Source organism: Bacillus rossius, chromosome 6 (assembly GCF_032445375.1).
Source record: "Bacillus rossius redtenbacheri isolate Brsri chromosome 6, Brsri_v3, whole genome shotgun sequence".
In the NCBI taxonomy this organism is placed as follows: domain Eukaryota; kingdom Metazoa; phylum Arthropoda; class Insecta; order Phasmatodea; family Bacillidae; genus Bacillus; species Bacillus rossius.
In genome coordinates this window covers 82,384,053-82,409,604 of record NC_086334.1, presented here as the reverse complement: position 1 = coordinate 82,409,604, position 25,552 = coordinate 82,384,053, and the positions used below count along the sequence as shown (strand labels likewise).

At 36.4% G+C, this 25,552-nt stretch overlaps 1 protein-coding gene across 1 annotated transcript in view; it reads right to left on the bottom strand.

Annotated features, from left to right (window-relative positions):
- LOC134533336 (glutamate receptor-interacting protein 1) overlaps positions 1-25,552 on the bottom strand; it is a 351,603-nt gene that overhangs the window by 112,773 nt on the left and 213,278 nt on the right. Inside the window, exons 9-10 of the mRNA XM_063370854.1 lie at positions 7,738-7,893; positions 3,372-3,508 (exon numbers count right to left, since the gene is read on the bottom strand). Of these exons, the coding sequence (XP_063226924.1) occupies positions 3,372-3,508; positions 7,738-7,893 (293 nt within the window). The remainder of the gene's footprint in view (positions 1-3,371; positions 3,509-7,737; positions 7,894-25,552) is intronic.

Here is a 25,552-nt window from a genome sequence, read left to right as displayed (position 1 = left end):
GTTCGTGTTCCTAGGAACTTGTGTTTGAAAATTGAAATTTGTATCTGCATTTGTTTTCTATTTGTTGGATTTGTGCGTGGTGTTGCGGCTCCCTTTCTTCTTCTTTTTTTTAGTTTGGCACGCCATAATTTTTCCCTGTTACCCTTGCTTGCTGTGCCCGACTTCCGCCAGAGATCTTCAGCTTCACCTCTCCGAGAGACGTCTCCGTGGAATCTTCCGTTCGTCGCCTCCTCCCTACTGGTGTTACCTGCGTGTGAGAGCCCATCGTGCTTCTGCCCATCGTCCTACCATGAACTTGCCTGGCGGCTTCCTCGTCGTGTGGTTGCTCGATGCTGTCTTGCCGCTTCTGGGTCTTGGAGAGCGACAGTGTTGATTCCGGCTGAGTGCTTCCCGCTCCGCCGTGAGTCCATGGCTGCCCCTAGCCCTTGCTGGACGGGCTCTGGACATCGTAGGTGACCCCTTCGTCAGCCTGCTAAGGCACTGTGATTTGGTGCTGCCTCCTGGAGTCCCCTCCCATGCCTGGGTGGTTGCGACTCGCAGGACCACCCTGCTCCGAGCCCTTGTTCTTGGCTGAACATCTACTTCATATCTGAACTTCTTACTCCGTACTCCGTATCAGCCGCTGGCTGCTGTCTACCGCTGTTCCGAAGACCTGCGTAGCATGTGCCTACGTCCGAAGCCGTCTCGTTGATCGCCGTGGTGATCCTGAAGATTGCTGTTTGATGCTGTCTCCAGTCTCCAGTCTACAGTCTCCGATGTCAACATCATGAACTTTCTTCATCGTGTGGATCCACATGCTCTCTGGGCAAAGACACTTTAGGGAGGGGTGTTGAAGCAGTGCGGGCACTGCTGAGCGTTCCTTCCCCTCCTTTCCCCTCCCCACTCCTCCTTTCCCCTTCCTCACCAACCTTACCTTCCTACCCCCCCTCTTCATCCCTTCCCACCAGCGCACTCTGCCGTGTATTGTTCCTGGCCTATATAGCCTTGGCACCCGGGCTATTTGCCGCAGTCTTCTGGTCGTTTGACACGAGGGCTGCCACTTGGGGCTGGCGTCGCGTTGGTATTTACTCGGCTGTGAAACTTAACGTCTGTAATTTTTAGTAATTAGTATGATTTCTTGTTCTTGCTTGCGCGTCATGGCCGCGCTTTCACTTTTGGATTTTTGCCATGTTTAGTATTGTTCGTAATTTCTCTTGGACCCTTCAGGTCAGTGCTTAATTGGATTCTTTGCCTTAGTTTCTCTTGCTCATGCCAAGTACTACCGGTAGCTTATGTAACAGTGTTTTTCTGCGGCTGTATATGGGCACGCCACGATGGCTTTGGACACTTCCTGTCAAGCCGCATCGTAACGGTAATAGTAATTGTATGTAATTGTAAATGTAATCTCTTTCTTTCTTTCTTGTTGTTGCGTAGGGGCCCATATGTTTTGTGCTATGTCAAACGCGTCGTCAGTTAGCCCCATTTATCGCAACATTGTTTTAACTTGTTTTGTATGTATGATTCCCGCGGGATATTTCGCTCAGAACCCATAAATTTTATGTGAATTGTATGCTACATTTGTTACAAATAAATTACACTGCTTGTTAATTGGTATATGGACTTTGCTTTTTTTTCAGCACCAGCAAATTTCTGCCGTTAGTCTTACCGGAAAGACTCCTGTTATTTTTTTTTAGTTGTGTTCCAGTAGATGCGGCTACAGTGTACTGTGTGTGCTTTGTGTGTACTGTGCATGAAGTGTGTGTGTTGAGTGTTCTTTTCTTTTGTTGAATGTATGTTGTTTCATTAAATATGAATTTTCAATTTTGTAGTAACACTGAATATTTACTTGTTCAAAACCGATCGTCTTAATAAAACATTTTTTTAAGGAATCATTGGTTTTTTTGTAAGATTAAAACATGTTTTATTGGTATAAAATCTTGAACTTTATTTTATCAACACTTCAGTTCTGGCAGTTTGAAGATTGTTTTCACTGCTTGAAATATCTTATAATATCTGTCGAGGAAGAAGGTCTTGAAGTTCGGAAATGTCAGGTCTATACGTCTGACATTGTTCATTACCTGGTCTCGTGGTGCGTAGACACTAGGCCTATTCGTATAGTATTGTACCTGAACAAGTTTGAATGTATTTCATGCATAAAAAATAGACTTCCATCTAAGGCAGCAGGATGACATATTTAATTCGTTGGATAGTTAACTTTTCTAGTGTTGTTTTTAGTAGAGTGAATGATTAATAAACTCCACGATAGGTAACAGGAAACAGAATTAAAAAATTTAATTTAAGCTTTAGTTATCCTTATCACTGGTCGAAAATCAAACCAAATATGGTAACCTATCACGTCAATCATTATTTTAATATGAGTTTTTTTATGATTTTTGGAATATTTCCGATTTTCTAGATCAATTAATAAGTATCGAAACAAGGAAAAATTCCATTGATTCAATTAATAAATAAATTAGTAGTTTTTTTGATGAATTTTGTATTTTTTTCCGAATTCATTGTTAAATAAATACAAATTTCCAAATAGGATCCTGAATGACAATATGGCAGACTTCACAGTTATAAATTATTAATTTAGTCTAGTGGACAAAAAATTAATTAATATGGCGGCAACGCACTCTGGCGAATGTTGCGTATGCAAAAATTCTTGGTATAAATGATTGAAAACAAAATGGTGGCGATTCCATCTAACAGGCGATGTGTGTTAACTAGCGCTCCTGATAACACGTAAGAAAATAAATAAATATGACGGTTCGGTCTCGAGCAGTTGATGCTATTATTCCTCCAAATTAAACCAATTATAATTCTGAATGTGTGCTACTTTCTAATTATAAGTACCTTAATTAATACTCAACCTGGAAAAAGACTTATTGGCCGTGCGGTCAAAGACATATATTTTCCTACCCAGAGGTCCGAGCTGTCATGTTCGAATCACAGCGCATCCAATATATTTTGTAAAAAAAAATTAAATTGCTGGTAAGGACCACAACAACATTAGCACGTAAGGGAACATTGACCTTTAGCGTATGAGAAAGTGCGTTGCTGTCACTCTTTAGGAACGAATAGCAGAAATAAAGATTATGGAATCCAAGATGGTGGCCTCCAGCGGAACAGAAGAAACAAAGATGGCGGACGTGTCGTCAACCAAGATGGCTACCACTAGCAGATGAAAACAATATGGCAGAAATGAAGTCACTATTAAAGATGACGACCTTTACGAAAATTGCGAAATTCAGGGATTGGGGCGCTCGATATCAAGATTGCCCAATTCAAGGTCAAAGGTAAAGGTGTCTCAAGAAATATTATTATATACTACTCTAGCAGCATATACTATGCACATTTGGTCCTGCTACAGAAAGAAGAGCAGCTGTTACCTGGTGCAGCTCGACTTGCTGCAGGCGAGAGTGCGGCCGGCTCGACTCTCTCAGCAGCCTGGTGACGGCTTGCTGACACAGTGTCGGGGCTCCGGGCGATGGCTGGAGACAAGGCCGGTCTTCGCCCTGCATGCTGCCTGCGCACACCACACATCCTCAGTGCCATGTAAACTTAACTGAGCGTTACTTACAGCTTGGTAAGTAGATATGCAAACATATTCTAAGCATAGGTGGGCATTTCTGGTTGCATATTTGTGACGCCTTTCTTGGATCCTTATCTTACATGACTTTTTTTTCATGGTTACTGAAGGCTATGTGTTGAAATGAGAATTTTTAAAATAAACAAAGCTAGGCATTGACGTAAATATTTCTAAAAGTCTAAACAACTGTGGAACGTTTTTTTTATAACGCTCGAAGGGCCGTACTGATAACGAAGTATTTGTTTTAGTAAAAACAGACTTGTGCACATATACGTATAGAGATACATTATATAAATTTTAACACAGGAATCTAACTCATGAATATGCTAACAAAATGTATTTAAAACAAATTTAATTTTTAATTGCCTTTAATAAAAGAAATTGTTAATATAAGTTAATTTTACTATATATATATATATATATATAAATAACAAATTACTTTGTAGTTTCTTTGAATTTATTATAGTTAATTTTATGCCACTATAATATGAATTTAATGATACTTAAGACATATTACAATAACATTAATAATTTTTTCCGCCAATCAAGCAACAAAACTAAGTATGCAGAATACTAAGTAAAATCCAATGAATATAGAAATTTAAAAAGAAAACTTATAGGCATTTTAACTCACTACTGAGTTGTCTAAAAATATTCTTCAATATCAGTCTCTATACGTATTATTAAAACAAATAGTAAAATCTATGTTATTATAACTTTAATGTTCCCAATATTAAGTGATAAATACTCTCCCTGAAATTTTGTTTTCAATTAAATTTTACATTAATAACTTAAATGAAATGTTTTAACCTGCGCCAGATTAAAATATTTCTGTAAATACAAAATGACCGTAGCATACACTAGCAGATGAAAAAAGCTAATCCTAAATGCAGCTAATGTGCGGTCATAAAGTCACATTTGAGAGCGTACTTTATGACTTTGTATAGGTGGCAGGGGTCATTTGCGTGGCTAATACTGTGGAGTAAGAATGTGAAAAATGTTACAAGTGCATACATCAGGAATCGAAGAAAGTAACTCCAAAGTTATGGAAAAATAATTTAATGTACATATGTAAAGTTTTTACAAATTAAACTTTTTAATCGTATTATTTATTGTTTAAGTTGACCTCATTATTTTGAACATGGGGGCACTAAACACGATGGCATTGGTGCAATTTTATAAAATACTTTATTACAATCTTAAATAAAAAGTTAATAAAATACCTTTTTTAATAATAATTAAAACATTATTTTTTTTTGTATTTTTAAACCAAACTATACATTAGAAGCTTACTGGTTGCTGGATAAAGGAGGGAAAGAGAGAACTGAAGCCACACACATTTCCATGGACTAAAACGAGAAATGATTCCTCAAAAAGAAAAATTTTCTATCAAAAATGGGAAATTGTAAGAGACTTTTAAAGGTTATAGATAACCCAAGATTGCGGTTGGCACGACGGTTCGGAGGAACTATTTTATACTACCTAAATGTGTTTCTTACCGCAAATACAAAATGTTGTTTGATTTGCATTTTTGCAGTTTCAATTGCTTTAGTGCCAAATTCCCGACGCTACTCCATTTTCTGAGAACCAAGTCGGTCACATATTTGGAAGACTGCAATCTTTGTGGTCATACCGTCTTAGGCCTCTGTGCATTAACTTGCGATGTAAAACACAATATCAATAATAAATGAAGCTATAGATACTGTGGTATTAGCTACAATACATCCCCGATTTTATTTATCACGTGACACGTGACACTGCAATCATGCTAATATAACTTTTAAACTGGGCAAGAAACCATGCACCATGGAGTCTTGTGAGTTTTTGCACGGTTTTCAACATCCATACCTGCAACCTTTGCCACATGTGCCATGCTTATTTACACTATGCATCTGCCTGCAACAATTCTGCTGGCATCCGAGCAAACGGTTAAGAATAAACATGTAGATGTCGCCTTTGCCAACACAACTAGGCACTCTGACCAAAGCTTAAGACTTGGGCATAGAAAACAATTTTCGCTAAGTACCTTTACCTCAGAAACCAGTCCTTTGTGCCTGGCACAGAAAATGCCAATTTTCCAAATATCTCAACACTTAGGATGCCCAACACTTAGGAAAGAGTTCAAAAATACCACAAGACTACAACTAAAGTCAACCATTCCAATCCTACATCAATTTTGGAGAGTGAGAATGATAGGCCACAAAGCAATACCATGTTGGTAAACAAAAGTTCCTCCAGTACGCAGCTTGGCTACTGACAATGTCAAGAAACCAGGTAAGTCCTGGTCTGACGCGCGGGAAGGCCCATAGCGTCACATATCGTTATTCTCATAAAATACATGTGTTAAATAAAGACCGCTAACAGTTTGTGACGTTTTTATTTAAAATGTGTTGATATGTATACTGCATAAAACAATAATGTTCTTTCTTGCCAATATCAGACAGGAACCCCGGATATACTTTATAATTCAACTTGCAGTTTCACCCGTAGTACTAAACTCCCACGAGGAGAGTTTCACGTGGTAAGACACCAGTGCAGCTCTGACTTGTGCAACTACGAGGGACTGTAGTTAGTAGAATACTTCGTAAACAAATCGAACAGCTTCATCTGGTGTACTATTCCAACTGAGACGTGTACTTACAAAGAATAAAACTTCCGGCCATAGCGGCCGATAAGAAAAGGCACAGGCGCACATGATGACAAAGTTTTATTTATTAAATTTAATTAATCAAATTTTAGTAATAAAAATTTTGGTACCATTTTTTGTATATGGTTTTGTCAATACAATGTCAGGATTTGATATTAGCCAGGTGTAAAATGTCATGCAAATGATTGGTTATGAACACTTTACGGCCTTTTACAAAGCCTTTAAAGAACAAAGTAGTTTTGTCTTAATAATTTTGATAAAGTTAACATCGCTTGGATATAAACAGACATTTAAGAGAAGATTTATCTGAGTTATGAACTACTTGTGTACCGACTCATCAACGACATCGGTCGAGACTGTGACACTTTGCGAAACACAGATAAGGAATATTAGGAAATCCATCGCCACGGCACATAGTCAGTAATCATCTCGACATTTGCCTGTTAAGGACTTTTGGATACCAGTGAAATCGGGAAAAAGGATGGTCAGAACAGTACTCGGGACAGTTATTATAATGTTTAAAAGAATTATTTAAAAAATGTTTTCATAAATTTTGAATGCAGTCTAATACAATAATTACAGTAATGATTCCATATAAAATATCCATGCTATGTAATCGTTTTTAATTACCTTGGGATAAGTGAACAAAAAAATTAAATCTAGTTTTTTAATTTACGTAATTTTAATCATTACTCATAAAGTATATGTGATTCATACTTTTGCTATGACAGAATATCATTACAACCTTTTAAAAACTGTTAAATATTTCATCAAAATGTAGTTATATTGACAAGCCCTTAGTAAAAACTAACTCATACAAGCTGTGTTTATAAAGAAATGCAAGTAATGTAAATAAAATTTATTTAAGATAATGTTCGGAATATTTAGTATTCTTTGAAGAATTTCTCTCGTGCATCTACACATTTTTGCCGGCGATGTTCCCAGGCATGATAGGCGCCCTAGAAGGCTACGACGGGAACCTTGTTCAGAGACGTCGTCACTGCGGCTCGGATCGCCTCAGTGTCTTACAGGGGTGGTCTTAGTCCTGAAGACAAAAGTAAGTCTGCCAAGGGTTGTTCTGTGAGGGGCTGCGGCAGAGTGGCCCGGACGTGCGGAGCGGTGTGCCTGCGAACAGCCAGGTTGGCACAGAGGCTATTTGAAGGTTCAGTGTCTGTGCAATCATCCTAACACTCATTCTATGGTCAGAGTTCAAAAAATCACGCACACGAGTCACATTCGTCTGCGTGGCTGGTTGAAGGCCGTCCAGAGCAGGGGTTTTCGGTCACCTCTTCCCGGCCTTACTTATATTTCTTCAAAAACTAAAAAAATTGCGAAGGTGATGGAGCAGAGTACCCGGTATAAATTTAGCCGAGTTTGGCCCAATATTTGATTGCGTGTTGTTAAACCAAGCTTACACCTCATCCAGCTCAAGCAATCCTAATACGCTGCATCAAATTGTCTCTTCAAAATAAATTCACTTGCATTACTTTATAAACCAAACCTGTATTAAAATACTTACTTCGCAATGTCCTTGAAATATTCAGGGTAACTTTATCGGCAAAGTTCTGAAGCAGCAAAACAGCCTCAGACAAAGGCTTCCCTTGGACAGATATTCCATTTACAGCAAGCAGCTGGTCTCCTAGCTGCAAGCTACTGCACATGTCAGCGACACCCCCTGCAAGAGAGCATGCAATTATGTGCCCACTCAAGTTATAGTTTCCCAGATGCAGGATACCACTACACGCGTGGCATCTCTCTGGTAAGTTGCGGACGGTACAGAGAACTCGACCGGCACGTGGTGGCGTACTGGTTCGAGGTTATTGTTGTGCACCGCGCTACGGGAGTATATTCGCAAGGAAATGGCGTTCTTACAAGTACGTATTATTTTAATTACTAGTGTAAATCAGTTTATTTAAAAAGTGTTGTATGAGTATTGTTTTAGCTGTGTAACTAAATATTTATTGCTGGTATGATACTTTTCACGCTTTAGTTTGAAATTGGTAATTATTTGTCATGAGTTATTATTTGATCAACTAAATCACACACCGTATTACAATTATGAGCCCACGAGTGTGTAAATATTTCGAGTCCAACAGAGAATATGCTAGTTAAAAGAAATTCAAACAAATATCGTGCATGGAATATTCTTAATTTAGACCATCTGACACGAATATTCTCAAGATGGACTCGTGCTAGTGTGGTTAGCGTGGATGACTTCCAATCCGAAGGTTATCGGTACGAATCTCGGCAGCTGCGAATATTTTTGTTCATTTTTAAAAATAAATACGTCACACGCAACATTTCAAAAGTAATAATTATATTTGAATTAATGAATGCAAATAAAAGTAAATTTATTAATTAAATTGTACATTTCATTTCACTCCTTCGTATCCATACAAAATAGTGATAATTCAATAAAATTGATTCAATTTTATTCATAAAAGTATACAGAGGTAGATTTGATCATACAAAAGATAGAAAAATTAAAAAAAAAATCTTCCTCAAAGAATATAATATTTTTAATGTCTAAATGGTTTGGTTGCAAAAACCTATTACGGCTCAGTCTCAGGCCGAATATGATATTTCCTTTTCTTCTGGATCAATAATTTCATCAATGTTTTGTTATGACGTTGACACGTTAAACTATCATCCGTAAACCGACTTTACAGACAACCAATTTTTTTTAAGTAAACATTTATGTAAAATGTTTTATGGGAGAAAATAAACAAATTTAACACGATTTTTTTATTTTATCCAATTATGTTAATTCTTGCCAGCATTAAATGTGATTGTGTTAAGGATAGTGGCTAAAACTAGAAATAATTATTTTTGTAGTCCGATAGATTTTATTATTTTGGAAAAGGTAAAAGGCAAAATGGGAATACACCATTTTTTTTTAGTTTTTGTTTTAGCTTAAGTGTTAGACGTAAGTGTTACGCACTGCAATTAACAATATGAAACAGGTTGATTGAATGTTTAGGGTGTTAAAGTTTCAATTTTCATCCATTGGTTTAGTGCGAAACAATTGTTTCAAGCCTGGTTCTTAAGGAAAATAAACACTTATGAGATCACTTTCCTGTGGATATGTCTGTGGATTTACGCGAATGCATGTCACGCTGTGTCGATTTTTGAGATCTTTTCCTTACACAAAATTTTTAACTTCTTAATTTTTATTATTTTATTTATAAAAATATGTTTACAAATACCAAAAGTTTATTAAAGCCCTAAAAAAACACTCCTACAGAGTATCACAAAATATGCATAGCAAAGAAATTACACAAAAAAAGATATTATAAATTTCATTTTATCTCAAAATAACACTAAACTCTCATCGTTTATTTTAACTACGAAGATGTTATAATAAACGACTGGATAAAATTTAACTAAACATATTAAGTGAAACACTATTGTTACATATTTTAGCTTCATAAAATTAAAATAAAAAATTTAAGTGAAATACTATTCTTTCACATTTTTTATCTTTAAGATGAGAATTAGTATTGAAATTTACGTCCGGGAACAGAGTTCAGAGGGTGGTGGCGTGGTGCTGACCACCATCTTTGATTGTGACATCATGGTGGCCATCTTGGTGTCCAAAATATCCACAAATTTCCTATAAATTAACCTCTTTCGAAGAAACAATTTCCATTTTTGAGGAAAATTCCCCATTCTATCCCTCGAAAAAATTCGGAGGCTTAGTTTTCATCTGAAAGGCTTAAATTTCCTCGCCGAGGCTTAAAATCCTTAAAATAGCCAAAACTCAAGCCTTACTTACAAATAGTGGTTATGCAAAGACTCCAAACTCAAAGATTAAAAGCATTAATATGAAGTTAAATTGAAGTATAAATGTAATTTTAAGATGTTCATAGGGATCTAAATATAAAAATAAAAGGAATAGATTTTCAAATAATTTTTATTACTTTAAATGGTTGATAAACTCCAATCTTCATGTGATTTGAGGAAGAATTATCATTAGTCTAAAATTCCCACAGGAAAATTAACACAAAAAAGGAGTAAATATAAAATGGGATAGTAGGAACAATTTTTTAAAGACCATAAAAAATCAAAATTGATGCTATTTTAGTGCCCAAGTATACACTAATTAGCGGCACTGTTATGTTACCTAAAATGAAGAATCCCAGGTAACTAGGATTAAATGACAACATTTTGTCATGTCATGTGAGAATCGTTTCTAAGTATTCATAGTATCTTAGCACTTTCACTGTACTGGTACAATTGAGAGGACTAGAGCAAGAAATGGAAAGGTTTAGAATATGTCACTCACCCCTGTTCATTTGTACTTTTTAATAGCCACAATTTCCATTCTATACTTCTGGAACTGGTTATGAAACATTCTTATAACCCAAATTCCTAATTCAAGTCTGCTACTAGTAATCAAACCGTTTAATACAAATATTTTACTAGTATGTTGGGTAAATGACTATATACAGTTCAGAGTTCGTGCGCAAAGAAAATTACAGTTTTACAATTAGTAATGAATCTACATAAATACACTGGATACTCCAAAAAATATACCTTTTTATCTTTAAGAAGAATATGAGAATTGGAAAATCATAAAATTAAAAAGTTGAATGTTAAAAACCGCCCGCAGTATAAGAAGATGCCTGAGTGACCGTTACGGTAGCCTGGACATTGTTGATAAAGGAAGTGAGGGAGGGGTAGGGAGGGAAGCCCAGCGCGCATGCGCAGAGAGTGTATTCCGAGACTTTTACTTCGCAAACCACCCTGACTGAAAAAAATTTACCAGTCCACTACGTGCAACCGTGACGTGTTTCATGTTTATAGCTAACCAGAGAACAGTAAACTGAATCAGTATTAAACGTAAGCTCTCAACAAGTTCGCTGTAGTGGTTTCTTCTTCTGATTTATATAATACTTCTTATTAATTGTAAAGTGTTCTCTCGCGACGTTTAATACGCATGTGCTGAATATAAAAGTGACATCTACGTTATATAATTATCTAAAATTGAACAGAAAAGCTTCATTCGCAGGCGCGAGAGCTGGTGTTTAATGTGTAAAATTATATGGAAAATGAAGATCGGTATGGTGTCATGTCGTTATCTATTCCTCTTGAACAAGTGAAACTTAAACGGTGCAAGCAACGGGAGTTTCTCGTGCTACTGTACAACATATTAAGAAAGAAGGTCAACACATTAACGAAGATGGTAAAGGATCGTTTGAGACGCCTAACAAGAAAAGAAAAACATCTTCAAAATACGAACTGGATGGGTTTGACGAAGGTGTAGTTAAAAAGATAATTTATAACTTTTATATCACAGAAAAATGTGTGCCGACAGTGCCAAAGCTTTGGAAGAAATTGAAGATGGCGATAGGATTTCAAGATTGCGATAGCACCCTTCGTAAAATTATGAAACAGTTAGGCTTTCAGTGGCGTAAAAATAAATCTCTCCTCCTTGTTCTTATAGTAAAGCTTGATATGAAGCAGAAAAGAATTAACTATATACAGAGCATTATGCGTTTCAGAAATAAAAACAGGAATATAATCTGTCTAGATAATCGTATGAGATATCAGTAGTATAGTTTGGCCGGTCCGGGGACAGGATGCAGGATGTGGATTGTGATTGTCGGTCCGCCATCTTGGATTCTGACGTCACGGCGGCCATCTTGGATTGTGACGTCACGGCGGCCATCTTGGATAAGCGTAACGGGACGCAGCGTAACGGGACGCAGCGTAACGGGACACATCGTAACGGGACAAGTAGATCACGGCGGCCATTTTGGATCCACCATCTTGGATCCGCCATTTTGTATGACGTAATTGTGTGTTCTAGAAAATTCCGGTGATGTGTTTTCCGCCATTTTGAACTATGATGTCACCGTTGCAATTTTCGTTACGGCCGCCATCTTTAACTTTTTTATTTATTATCCGATTTTAACGAAAAAAAATTTAAAATTTAAAAAAAAAATTCACTTAATTGAATTTTAATAAATTATTAATAAAAAATGACTTTTTCGACACGGAGCTCAGAGTCCTCGGTTCGAACACGACAAAGGCAAAAAAAATAAAATTGGCGACCGATCCAACCCTCACAGTGGACGCAGGCAGACTGACCCACACCACTTATGTCAATGCACATATACCATCAGGTAGTATGACATCATGTCCGCCATCTTAAAATTTGGACGCCATCTTGAAAATCTTTATTTATTATCCGATTTTAATGAAAAAAATTCCAAAATTCATCAAAAAATTAATGTATTTGAATTCTGTTTGATTATATCGATGTACGCCCTTGGTTCGATTCCCAGCGAGAGTAAACGCTCGATCCTTCCTCCATGAAAGCTACCTAGACTGATCTACCACCACCAGTACCAAGGTATATATCATCAACTGGTATGACATCATGTCCGACATCTTGTCTTCATCCGCTGGAGACCACCATCTTGTTTTCGTCTGCTAGAGTGTGCCGATACCATGTAGTATAATTATCTGGTTACCATACTCTTGTCCTCAACTGTCGACATTGAACATTTACCTTGGCCTTTGACCTTGAAATTATACCTTGACCTTGAAATATGACCTTGACCTTGAAATTTGACCTTGACCTTGAAATTTGACCCTGACCATGAAATTTGACCTTGACCTTGAACTTTGACCTTGACCTTGAAATTTGACCTTGACCTTGGAATTTTACCTTGACCTTGAAATTTTACCTTGGCCTTGAACTTTGACCTCGACATTGAACTTTGACCTTGAACTTGAAATTTGACTTTGTCCTTGTCGACCATAATGGATCCGACATTTTATGTTCAGTACATGCTACCAGGAGCGACCACCTGCTGGAGTACACCATCTTGTACATGTACTCGTATTATAGAGTACATTTCCATCTGGTTAATTTTATTCTAACCCGTTACAGTGCAGTAATCATTTATGACCGAGGTGACCCGCCATCTTGAAATTCGTCCACCATCTTGAAATCATGTAATAATGTAGCTAGAAAAGCTGGAAAAAATCCAAAATTCATCAAAAAAATCACTCATTAACTTACATATCGATTCGATCCGCTCCAGTCCTTGGTTCGATCCTCGATCGTTGCAATAATGTTTAATTTTATGAAAAAAATAATAACTTCAATAACCCATGTTCAACATTCATAAAGAGACTTTAAATCCTCTACTACCATCATCCTATCAAAAATCAAGACCACCATATTGAAAATTCGTAATTCTAATGCTAGAGATTCGGGAAAAAGTTCAAAATTCATTAAATAAATTTGTAATCTATATACTGATTGATTAGATCAACTAAGATCCTTGGTTTGATCCCTGGCCGATACAAAACAACTTTAATTTTAAAAAAAGTACCAGAAAAGTGTAAGGTTCGAGAAATAAAACACCACAAAGTCTTTTACAAACATAATATTTATTACACAATTTCTATCCTACTACAGAATCACTTGCGAAAGCCAGCAAGCTTATAAACATTTAGCCCTGCATAGACATGCAACGACTACTTCTTAGCTCCAACAGCTCCAAATGCTCCAAATGGCTCCAAATGCTCCAAACGGCCTCAAAATGGCTCCAACAGCTCCAACAGCTCCAAATGCGCCAACTACCTTTTCTTTCAACAGCTCCAATGATATTGGGCTACAATGCTACGAGTCTAAGAGACTACGAGGCTACAAGGCTACGAGTTTAAAAGGATCTAGCTGGTTCCGAGTTATACATGGCTGAGAGACTGCATGACTAATCGACAGCATGGCTACGAAACTACATGTCTATGAAGCTACATGGATACAAGTCTACTCGGCTCCAACACGCAATGTACACACAGTACACACAGGAAAACGTAATGTACACACAGAAAAACGGAATTTACACACAGGAAAACGAAAAGTACACACAGGAAAACGAAATGTACACACAGGAAATCGGAACGTACACACAGGAAACGGAACGTACACACAGGAAAACGGAACGTACACACACAGTACACACAGAAAACGGGACGTACACACAGGAAAACGAAATGTACACACAGGAAAACGAAATGTACAAACAGGAAAACTAAATGTACAAACAGGAAAACGAAATGTACAAACATGAAAACGAAATGTACACACAGGAAAACGAAATGTACACACAGGAAAACAAAAAGTACACACAGGAAAACGAAATGTAGACACAGGAAAACGAAATGTACAAACAGGAAAACTAAATGTACAAACAGAAAAACGAAATGTACAAACAGGAAAACGAAATGTACACACAGGAAAACGAAATGTACACACAGGAAAACGAAAAGTACACACAGGAAAACGAAATTTACACACAGGAAATCAGAACGTACACACAGTACACACAGGAAACGGAATGATCACACATACAGTAGCGGAAACACAGACTTATTTGGAAATCAGGATACAAGAAATAAATCATACTTTTTTTAAATATAAATAATTCATTTTATTTTTCATTAGTACACACATGACAGTTAATAAAATGATTATTGTATGTGGCCAGCGTTCCGAAGTTCTTTAAGTATGGTCGATACTTCCACGATATGCGAGTAGTTTCCTCTACGAACAGATGCCACCATCAGTCTTAGCCGGTCAACCAATATGTTTGGATCTTTCCATGATGTGGAATCAATCTCTTCTGCCACCATCTTCATTGCTTGTTTATTATAAATATGATGATCTCTGGTGTCTTCCGTTTTAACACCAACCTCAGGGTTACTTTCATCATCTAGCCAGCGATCATCACAAGCTTGATCAGATTTATTATAACACGACGTTTCCATCGCTTCGGTCTCAGGACACCACCACATTCTTCGATCTTGTCAGCTTTAGGTTCTGCATCACAGTCTATGCCTTTGTAAACAGCCTCAGAGTCACTGTAGCAATCACCGTAGAAGACAACGTCTTCACCCAGATTACTGCAAGAACTCAATATCGTTGATGTCGAAGTGTCTTCATCGCCTGTATGCTTCCTTTTCAGGAGTCCACCATTTATACAAAGTATGGAGGATCTGCTAAATATAGGCTTGAATGTATTCCCACTTTTCACAGTGTTGATACCTTCATTAGTTTCAGTCTCCGATACCATCAACATCCTTCAATATTTGTTTCTCGTCACGATCGGCGTGCTAAGGCTTCCATCTTTTCTATATTTATAATATTATTTGTCTTAAAATCTACGCGTCCGTGTCACTATCACAGATGTAAATCATCATCATAGCTGTCATCAATATTATCATGAGTTGCATCAATATCACTCATTTTATGATATCGTTTCCTCATTTCAGTTGTCAGAAATGTACCACAATCTATTATCTTGTGAGCTCCATTCTCATTTTCTGTAAAAGCCTATGAGTCCAGTTTTAATATTTAATTCTTCAAACCATCATCACAAACTCAATTAAATAATTGTAGTGCATAGAAAAAAAAAATCATCAAAGTTCCTTTCATTTAATCTTGGGAACCGCATCATCCTTTCCACCTATAGTGTAGTTTCTTGAGCCCAAGAGTCTTTCATTATATATACCATGCAGTGTTCTTCAAGAGATGTGATATACTTCTAGTTCTACATACAAATCCATCCTATCAATGATTTGTTTACACATTAGAAAAACCTTCACGCTATTTTTACGTGTTTTATTAAAGTATCACTTCGACTAAAATAATTACCACACATAGTAATTTCTACAAAGGACACTTTGTCCAAGACATTTTAACCATCATCTCTCTGAAAACAACCATGTTCCATCTATATCACAAAGTAAAAGAGGGTTAGTGGAGATAGGTCAAACAAGTGCTAGTCACTCATAGGGTAAGAACCATGTGTTCGATACCTATCTCAGGCATTGTAGCATCTATGTATTTTTCTTACCTCATGTAGAAAAATATGTTCCAATGCATACGAATTTAAACTTATTCACGTGCGACTAGTCAAAAGTACATAAATTTAAGCATGTCAACCTCAAAAAAAAAATTCTCAAGGATAGAGGCAGAGACTTCTCGATCGAGACACACCTACCATCACCTGCAAATGAACATTGACCCCCTCGCGCGGGAATCGCAAGCTTGCAGAATGCTGGGACACTCATATGTTTTGCTCAAGACATGCATTCATCACATCGCTAGCCTTCCAACTCAGTACACGTAAAACTCCAGTGAAATCGTAATCCAGCATACGTAAAGTACTTGCTGGAACCACTTCAAAGTATGCATCACTGAACCAGAGCAGAAAATCAGCTTACAAATGTATATCTTGCTACCTTCCACAATAAATGTATAGCACATATACGAGAGGAGTCGATTCCTACATACCATACTCAATACTCTGATAATTATAAGCGTCAAAATATTTTAAATCAAGACCTTAGCCAGTATACATTTTTTTTTCATGTTGTAAAAATTCATGTTAGTAATCAGCAACGAAGGAGTGAGTAACTTGGACGAAGAACCGCTTACCAAGTATCCAGAATCTTACAGATACAGCCCATCCAGTGCACCAGCTTACTCCGAAGTGTGGTCAATTGATTAACATTCTTTAATTTTTTAATATCACCACCATAGTGTACACCAATATATGACAGGTTACGATTTAGGACCATAAATTTCCCACAAGTCTTTTAGTTTTATTTCGGGAAGTAATAAATTATTTCTCAGAAATAATAAACCAAGTTCCTAGTCAGATTTGCTCTAATGTTACGGTATTACCTGTACCAGCACTTTACCAAAACATCTCCCATAAAAAATCTTAAGAATGCAGATGACAAACACAGTCAAAAATAATTTTAGCAAAAAAAACTGTCTTCATCATTATTGGTAAAACAAAATAATACACACAAACAAGACAAAACGGATATTACAATCCCGACCTAAATTACGTGTCACGTGTATCGTCAGGGACCCCGGTGAGGACGCGAGACCCTCCGTCAAGATCTATGCAGTCGTTGACCCCGCCACCATTGGGATTTGTACCGATGTCGACGTTGCTACCATTGAGTTCGGATACACATCAATATTCATATACAAGACTTATATGCAGACAAGCCAAATCATCAGATCTGCACTGCACCACTACAAGAGGTGGACTGAGGGGCCTTCTGTCTAAGTCTCGCTTAAATAACCATGTTCGCTTGTATAATACGCAAGTCAATACATTATCCATTGTTATTACTTAAAAAAATTAGGAATTTCAAGGAATGTGAATTTAATTATATATACAATCAACTAATCACACATCCTACATTCACGGTTAATTTAGACTTAATAGAGGAGCAAGAGTCTGTAATCAATGGAACTTTCACAACCCAAACATAATTTAAAGTAGGCACCCAAATTTAAATATTATTATGTAGAGCTACACATACCATCCAACTGACTCCAAATGACTACAACACATGACTAAAATAATTTATACGATACCAGGCTAGGTCCAAAGTCAATTTTTTTTGTACCTCTCATCTACAGTTCAGAGGACCTTCAGTGTTGATATAGCTACAGCCAAGACATGTCCAGTACCATACATCTTCAAAGCCTTCAAAGTCGATCCTTGTTAAGCCTTACGACAAAAGTCTCCGAAACAAGAGACCTACTCTACAAGTTTACTGGACATTTTAAGCTTGTCATAGCACACATCGATAAAAATCTTCGTAAATAATCCAAAATATTATCAGACCACTAGCATTCGATTTATGCACATACAGTAGGTCACCAACATATTCGTCAACACATGACCATTCTACATTAAGCTCCTCACTTACTTATATCAGCCTAATCGACTACACTCAGCACACATAAACTAAAAGAAGTCAAATAACATCCTATTATTTATTTACATTCGAATATTTAACAGCATGCCGTCTGCTAATTAAATAAGCCTGACAGTGAACATGTTAGCAAAGTTTACTTTTATATAGGACCAGGAATCCATTGAACCTTCAGAACCTAGCTACACATACACAGTGCTGGATGCAAGGAATTCTACACTCATTAGCCATCACTGACACTCACATTCATAATCTAATCTCAATTCAGCACTCATTTTCCATCATCGACACTCAATTCAACACTCACTTTCCATCATCGACACTCAATTCAACACTCACTTTCCATCATCTAAACTCAAATCAACACTCACTTTCCATCATCGGCACTCAGTTTCCATATTCGACACTCAATTCAACACTAATTTTTCATAGTCGACACTCAGTTTCCATCATCGTCACTCATTTCCCATAACCGACACTCAATTCTACACTCATTTTTCATAATCGACACTCAATTCGTCACTCATTTTCCATCATCGACACTCAATTCGACACTCAATTTCCATCACCGACACCCAATTCGACACTCAATTTCCATCATCGACACTCATTTTCCATCAACGACACTCAATTCAACACTCATTTTCCGTCATCGATACTTAATTCTACATACTCTTTCCTTCTTCGACACTCATTTTCCATCATCTACATACAGTAAAATGGAAACTTTCCATCAGCCACACATACACACACACACACACAGATACATATATAAATATATTCATACTCAACTCAAGTCTTTAAAGTAGCAAACACATGAACTTTATTAGGGCATGAATAACGGCACATTTTAATAACAATTTTTAAAATTATATTTATATCAAAAATACATAGTATAAAATTTCATCAGTCAATACACATTACTAAATTATTATATATACCCTGAAATTCTAAGTTCATCAAGAAAAGTCCACGTTTCTTTGATAACTGATACAATTTCGTCATCTTGCGAAACAAGTAAAAGTCGCAACCTGTTCGTTAACACGTTCGGGTCTTTCCACGATGTATAATCAATTTCACTTGATGCCACCATCTTCTTCGAATGTTTGCTGAACATATTCTGAAAATCGTTGTAATAATGATTATGATAATTTGTATCATCATCATCGGTGCTGTCCACATCTTTATCAAACACACTGACATCTTAATCTTGCATATCCCTTTATTTCGAATTTTTTTGACATTGGAGTACCATCATTGGAATCAAGCTTACTTGCTAATTTTCCAAAAAAATATTCCAAAGTCCGTAGAAGTCCACTATAAGACGACTTGTCACTTTTTCTGGAGATGTTACTTTCATTATCTTCTACCTTACTTATATCTTCAACACCAGTTAAGCTATTTCCTTCCTCAAGACCTGGAGATATTTTAACACAATCGCTTTTAAGGCAAGGTAGATCAATTTCATTGTAAGACATACTGTCCCCGAGCATAGCGTCTCCATCTACGTACTTTATCTCCTGCGCGAGCTTGGCTTTACAAGTTTAATCGTGTCTTTTTAAATTATCTCTTCGTGTCAACCATCTACCACACTTGTCACAAATTAGTATTTGACTGAATGGGCTTTTAACACAATCGGTCTTTTCATGTCTACGAGCATTATAGCTGTTATCAAAGTATTTGCTACAGTATGTACAATGTCCACCAGATCGAGATCTATATTTGTGTATCATACCTTCACTAGACTGTACGTACTCCATAATGGTTGAATAGCAACTAAAAGTATTTTTTAGGTACTTCGTATTTTTATGTATGAACATTCATCAATTATTTACGAAAAAATATTTTTTTTTCTCATTTTGACTTAAAAAAAAAATCATGTTCCACGTAGTTTTACTACCCTCCTTCATATTTCCTCATATGTTATGTTGTAAAAGCAACCAAAGTTGGTTGTTGGTTATGGAATGCTCACTCAAGATCTCTTGAAAAAGGTGTGCCTCCCTAGATCTCAAAAGGAAGAACATTAACCTTATTTAAAAATTAGTGAATAATATCATGGCCTAGCAAGAATCACAAGATAATCTATTCTCATATTAGCAACCATCATGTATCAGTTGTCTGTATAAGCAGTCAATGTTCTGTGTGGGATGCAGGATGCTACCTAACGATCGCAACAGAAGGAGGGCTTCGCTATAACTCAAGGGGAAGGGAAATATTCGTGTGTGATAGCGTTTCTCAGTTGTTTCATGACGTAGTAATCGTATGATTAATGAACTTTCGTTTTTGCCTGATTTCCACATGTTAAAATTCTTTTTTAAGTGTTGATTTGACAATATGACTTCGGAAATTTATACGAAACTCTGAATAAAATTACCTGTCTTAGACACCAAGGACAATGCAGTTTGTCCTTCATGTTAATGCTTCTCAGCTGTCTCAAAGCATATTATTTGTCTGAGTAAGGTTATTATTTTTTAAATCCACCTGATAAAAATATTGTAAGTGCTGATTTATTGACATATTTTAACTAATTAAATGTAACTCTGAATAGAAATGACATGACTCATTAAGTAAAAAATTCTTCATGCAGAGCTAGATTTCTCACAAATAATCAGGAGCACACAGAGAAAACCACCATAATATTGTCAAAAATAATCAGAAGCACACGGAGAAAACCATCATAATATTAAAAATAATAATCGGAAGCACACGGAGAAAACCACCATAATATTGACAAGAATAATCGGAAGCACACGGAGAAAACCACCACAAGTTTTCTTTAATATAAAAATACAGAAAAAATATTTAATAAATAACAAATAAATTAATAAAATAATTTAAATGACAAAATAAAATACAAAAAATACATAAAATTCTGGCTTGTACTAGAACTATATCTTTGCTCAACAATGAGAAGTTCACAAGCTAGCATCCCACACAGAACATTGACTGCTTATACAGACAACTGATACATGATGGTTGCTAATATGAGAATAGATTATCTTGTGATTCTTGCTAGGCCATGATATTATTCACTAATTTTTAAATAAGGTTAATGTTCTTCCTTTTGAGATCTAGGGAGGCACACCTTTTTCAAGAGATCTTGAGTGAGCATTCCATAACCAACAACCAACTTTGGTTGCTTTTACAACATAACATATGAGGAAATATAAAGGAGGGTAGTAAAACTACGTGGAACATGATTTTTTTTTTTTAGTCAAAATGAGAAAAAAAATAAAATTTTTGGTAAATAATTGATGAATGTTCATACATAAAAATACGAAGTACCTAAAAAATACTTTTAGTTGCTATTCAACCATTATGGAGTACGTACAGTCTAGTGAAGGTATGATACACAAATATAGATCTCGATCTGGTGGACATTGTACATACTGTAGCAAATACTTTGATAACAGCTATAATGCTCGTAGACATGAAAAGACCGATTGTGTTAAAAGCCCATTCCGTCAAATACTAATTTGTGACAAGTGTGGTAGATGGTTGACACGAAGAGATAATTTAAAAAGACACGATTAAACTTGTAAAGCCAAGCTCGCGCAGGAGATAAAGTACGTAGATGGAGACGCTATGCTCGGGGACAGTATGTCTTACAATGAAATTGATCTACCTTGCCTTAAAAGCGATTGTGTTAAAATATCTCCAGGTCTTGAGGAAGGAAATAGCTTAACTGGTGTTGAAGATATAAGTAAGGTAGAAGATAATGAAAGTAACATCTCCAGAAAAAGTGACAAGTCGTCTTATAGTGGACTTCTACGGACTTTGGAATATTTTTTTGGAAAATTAGCACGTAAGCTTGATGCCAATGATGGTACTCCAATGTCAAAAAAATTCGAAATACTGGGATATGCAAGATTAAGATGTCAGTGTGTTTGATAAAGATGTGGACAGCACCGATGATGATGATACAAATTATCATAATCATTATTACAACGATTTTCAGAACATGTTCAGCAAACATTCGAAGAAGATGGTGGCATCAAGTGAAATTGATTATACATCGTGGAAAGACCCGAACGTGTTAACGAACAGGTTGCGACTTTTACTTGTTTCGCAAGATGACGAAATTGTATCAGTTATCAAAGAAACGTGGACTTTTCTTGATGAACTTAGAATTTCAGGGTATATATAATAATTTAGTAATGTGTATTGACTGATGAAATTTTATACTATGTATTTTTGATATAAATATAATTTTAAAAATTGTTATTAAAATGTGCCGTTATTCATGCCCTAATAAAGTTCATGTGTTTGCTACTTTAAAGACTTGAGTTGAGTATGAATATATTTATATATGTATCTGTGTGTGTGTGTGTGTATGTGTGGCTGATGGAAAGTTTCCATTTTACTGTATGTAGATGATGGAAAATGAGTGTCGAAGAAGGAAAGAGTATGTAGAATTAAGTATCGATGACGGAAAATGAGTGTTGAATTGAGTGTCGTTGATGGAAAATGAGTGTCGATGATTGAAATTGAGTGTCGAATTGGGTGTCGGTGATGGAAATTGAGTGTCGAATTGAGTGTCGATGATGGAAAATGAGTGACGAATTGAGTGTCGATTATGGAAAATGAGTGTAGAATTGAGTGTCGGTTATGGGAAATGAGTGACGATGATGGAAACTGAGTGTCGACTATGGAAAATTAGTGTTGAATTGAGTGTATAATATGGAAACTGAGTGCCGATGATGGAAAGTGAGTGTTGATTTGAGTTTCGATGATGGAAAGTGAGTGTTGAATTGAGTGTCGATGATGGAAAGTGAGTGTTGAATTGAGTGTCGATGATGGAAAATGAGTGCTGAATTGAGATTAGATTATGAATGTGAGTGTCAGTGATGGCTAATGAGTGCATCCAGAACTGTGCATGTGTAGCTAGGTTCTGAAGGTTCAATGGATTCCTGGTCCTATATAAAAGTAAACTTTGCTAACATGTTCACTGTCAGGCTTATTTAATTAGCAGACGGCATGCTGTTAAATATTCGAATGTAAATAAATAATAGATTGTTATTTGACTTCTTTTAGTTTATGTGTGCTGAGTGTAGTCGATTAGGCTGATATAAGTAAGTGAGGAGCTTAATGTAGAATGGTCATGTGTTGACGAATATGTTGGTGACCTACTGTATGTGCATAAATCGAATGCTAGTGGTCTGATAATATTTTGGATTATTTACGAAGATTTTTATCGATGTGTGCTATGACAAGCTTAAAATGTCCAGTAAACTTGTAGAGTAGGTCTCTTGTTTCGGAGACTTTTGTCGTAAGGCTTAACAAGGATCGACTTTGAAGGCTTTGAAGATGTATGGTACTGGACATGTCTTGGCTGTAGCTATATCAACACTGAAGGTCCTCTGAACTGTAGATGAGAGGTACAAAAAAAAATTGACTTTGGACCTAGCCTGGTATCGTATAAATTATTTTAGTCATGTGTTGTAGTCATTTGGAGTCAGTTGGATGGTATGTGTAGCTCTACATAATAATATTTAAATTTGGGTGCCTACTTTAAATTATGTTTGGGTTGTGAAAGTTCCATTGATTACAGACTCTTGCTCCTCTATTAAGTCTAAATTAACCGTGTATGTAGGATGTGTGATTAGTTGATTGTATATATAATTTAAATTCACATTCCTTGAAATTCCTAATTTTTTTAAGTAATAACAATGGAGGATGTATTGACTTGCGTATTATACAAGCGAACATGGTTATTTAAGCGAGACTTAGACAGCAGGCCCCTCAGTCCACCTCTTGTAGTGGTGCAGTGCAGATCTGATGATTTGGCTTGTCTGCATATAAGTCTTGTATATGAATATTGATGTGTATCCGAACTCAATGGTAGCAACGTTGACATCGGTACAAATCCCAATGGTGGCGGGGTCAACGACTGCATAGATCTTGACGGAGGGTCTCGCGTCTTCACCGAGGTCCCTGACGATGGAGGCGATGATGACGAAGCAGATCTCGATGACAACGATGAGAGCAGCTCCAGAGATTCCGATGGTAACGAGGCTACCATCTCCAGAGACCCCGATGATGGCTGTATCTACTGTCTCTTCACTCCAAGAGACTTTAATGTGTGCATTATCGAACGCAGATGAGACTCCGATACCTGCAACTACATCGCATTTGGTAAATACAACATTTTGTGAGCAATTCCCAGCTTCTGCATCAGTCGTGTACACATCAGATTCTTTGGCATCCAGTACAGATGATCTGTCAATGTCGACTGGGAAATCTCCAGCTCATGCAACATACGGGACTTCGTCGCCTACAACAGCAGTGCACATTGAAAGTAAGATACTTTCCGAGCCGTCGGTGACTCAAGGTATAACGACGAAACATCTGTGTACGTACTGTGACAAAAGTTTTAAATACCGTCAACATGCAAGAAGACATGAAAATCATATCTGTAGAAGAAACGCTAATCGTGTGACATTTCTGTGTGACCCGTGTGGTGTACATTTCACAAACAAAAGTAATTTGATTAGGCATTGTAAAAGCAAAGTTCATTTGCAGGTTGTACATCGGGGAAGCGATGGTAATTGCGATGAGTATCTGTATCAGTGCTGCTACTGTGGTAAACGATTTGAACGACTACGAAGTACACGCATCCATGAAAAGCATGGCTGCAGAAGAAATCTTGACCGTGTAAAATTTCTGTGTGAGAAGTGTGGTATACAGGTTACACGAAAATTTTACTTGAAAAAACATTATAAATTTTGTAAAGGAAGGTCTCTAGCATAATTTCTGGCCCTCTAAGGTGTTAAACTCCTGAACTGATGTATCGTGATCTGTATGAATTATTTGTATTTTGTCACTCTTAATACGAACTATAATAATTTCTTTTAATAATATTGAATGTCGCATAGACTGAGAAATGTAAAAAAATATATACAGTGTCAGATTTTATTGTGTATAAATGTACAATTTTAATTAAACTATAGAATTAAAGAATTTTTTATTTATTTTTCTCTAACCTACATCGTTTATCTTAATGTAATAAACTACACGTGACACGTAATTTAGGTCGGGTTTGTAATGTCCGTTTTGTCTTGTTTGTGTGTATTATTTTGTTTTACCAATAATGATGAAGACAGTTTTTTTTGCTAAAATTATTTTTGACTGTGTATGTCATCTGCATTCTTAAGATTTTTTATGGTAGATGTTTTGGTAAAGTGCTGGTACAGGTAATACCGTAACATTAGAGCAAATCTGACTAGGAACTTGATTTATTATTTCTGAGAAATAATTTATTACTTCCCGAAATAAAACTAAAAGACTTGTGGGAAATTTATGGTCCTAAATCGTAACCTGTCATATATTGGTGTACACTATGGTGGTGATATTAAAAAATTAAAGAATGTTAATCAATTGACCACACTTCGGAGTAAGCTGGTGCACTGGATGGGCTGTATCTGTAAGATTCTGGATACTTGGTAAGCGGTTCTTCGTCCAAGTTACTCACTCCTTCGTTGCTGATTACTAACATGAATTTTTACAACATGAAAAAAAAAATGTATCCTGGCTAAGGTCTTTATTTAAAATATTTTGACGCTTAAAATTAT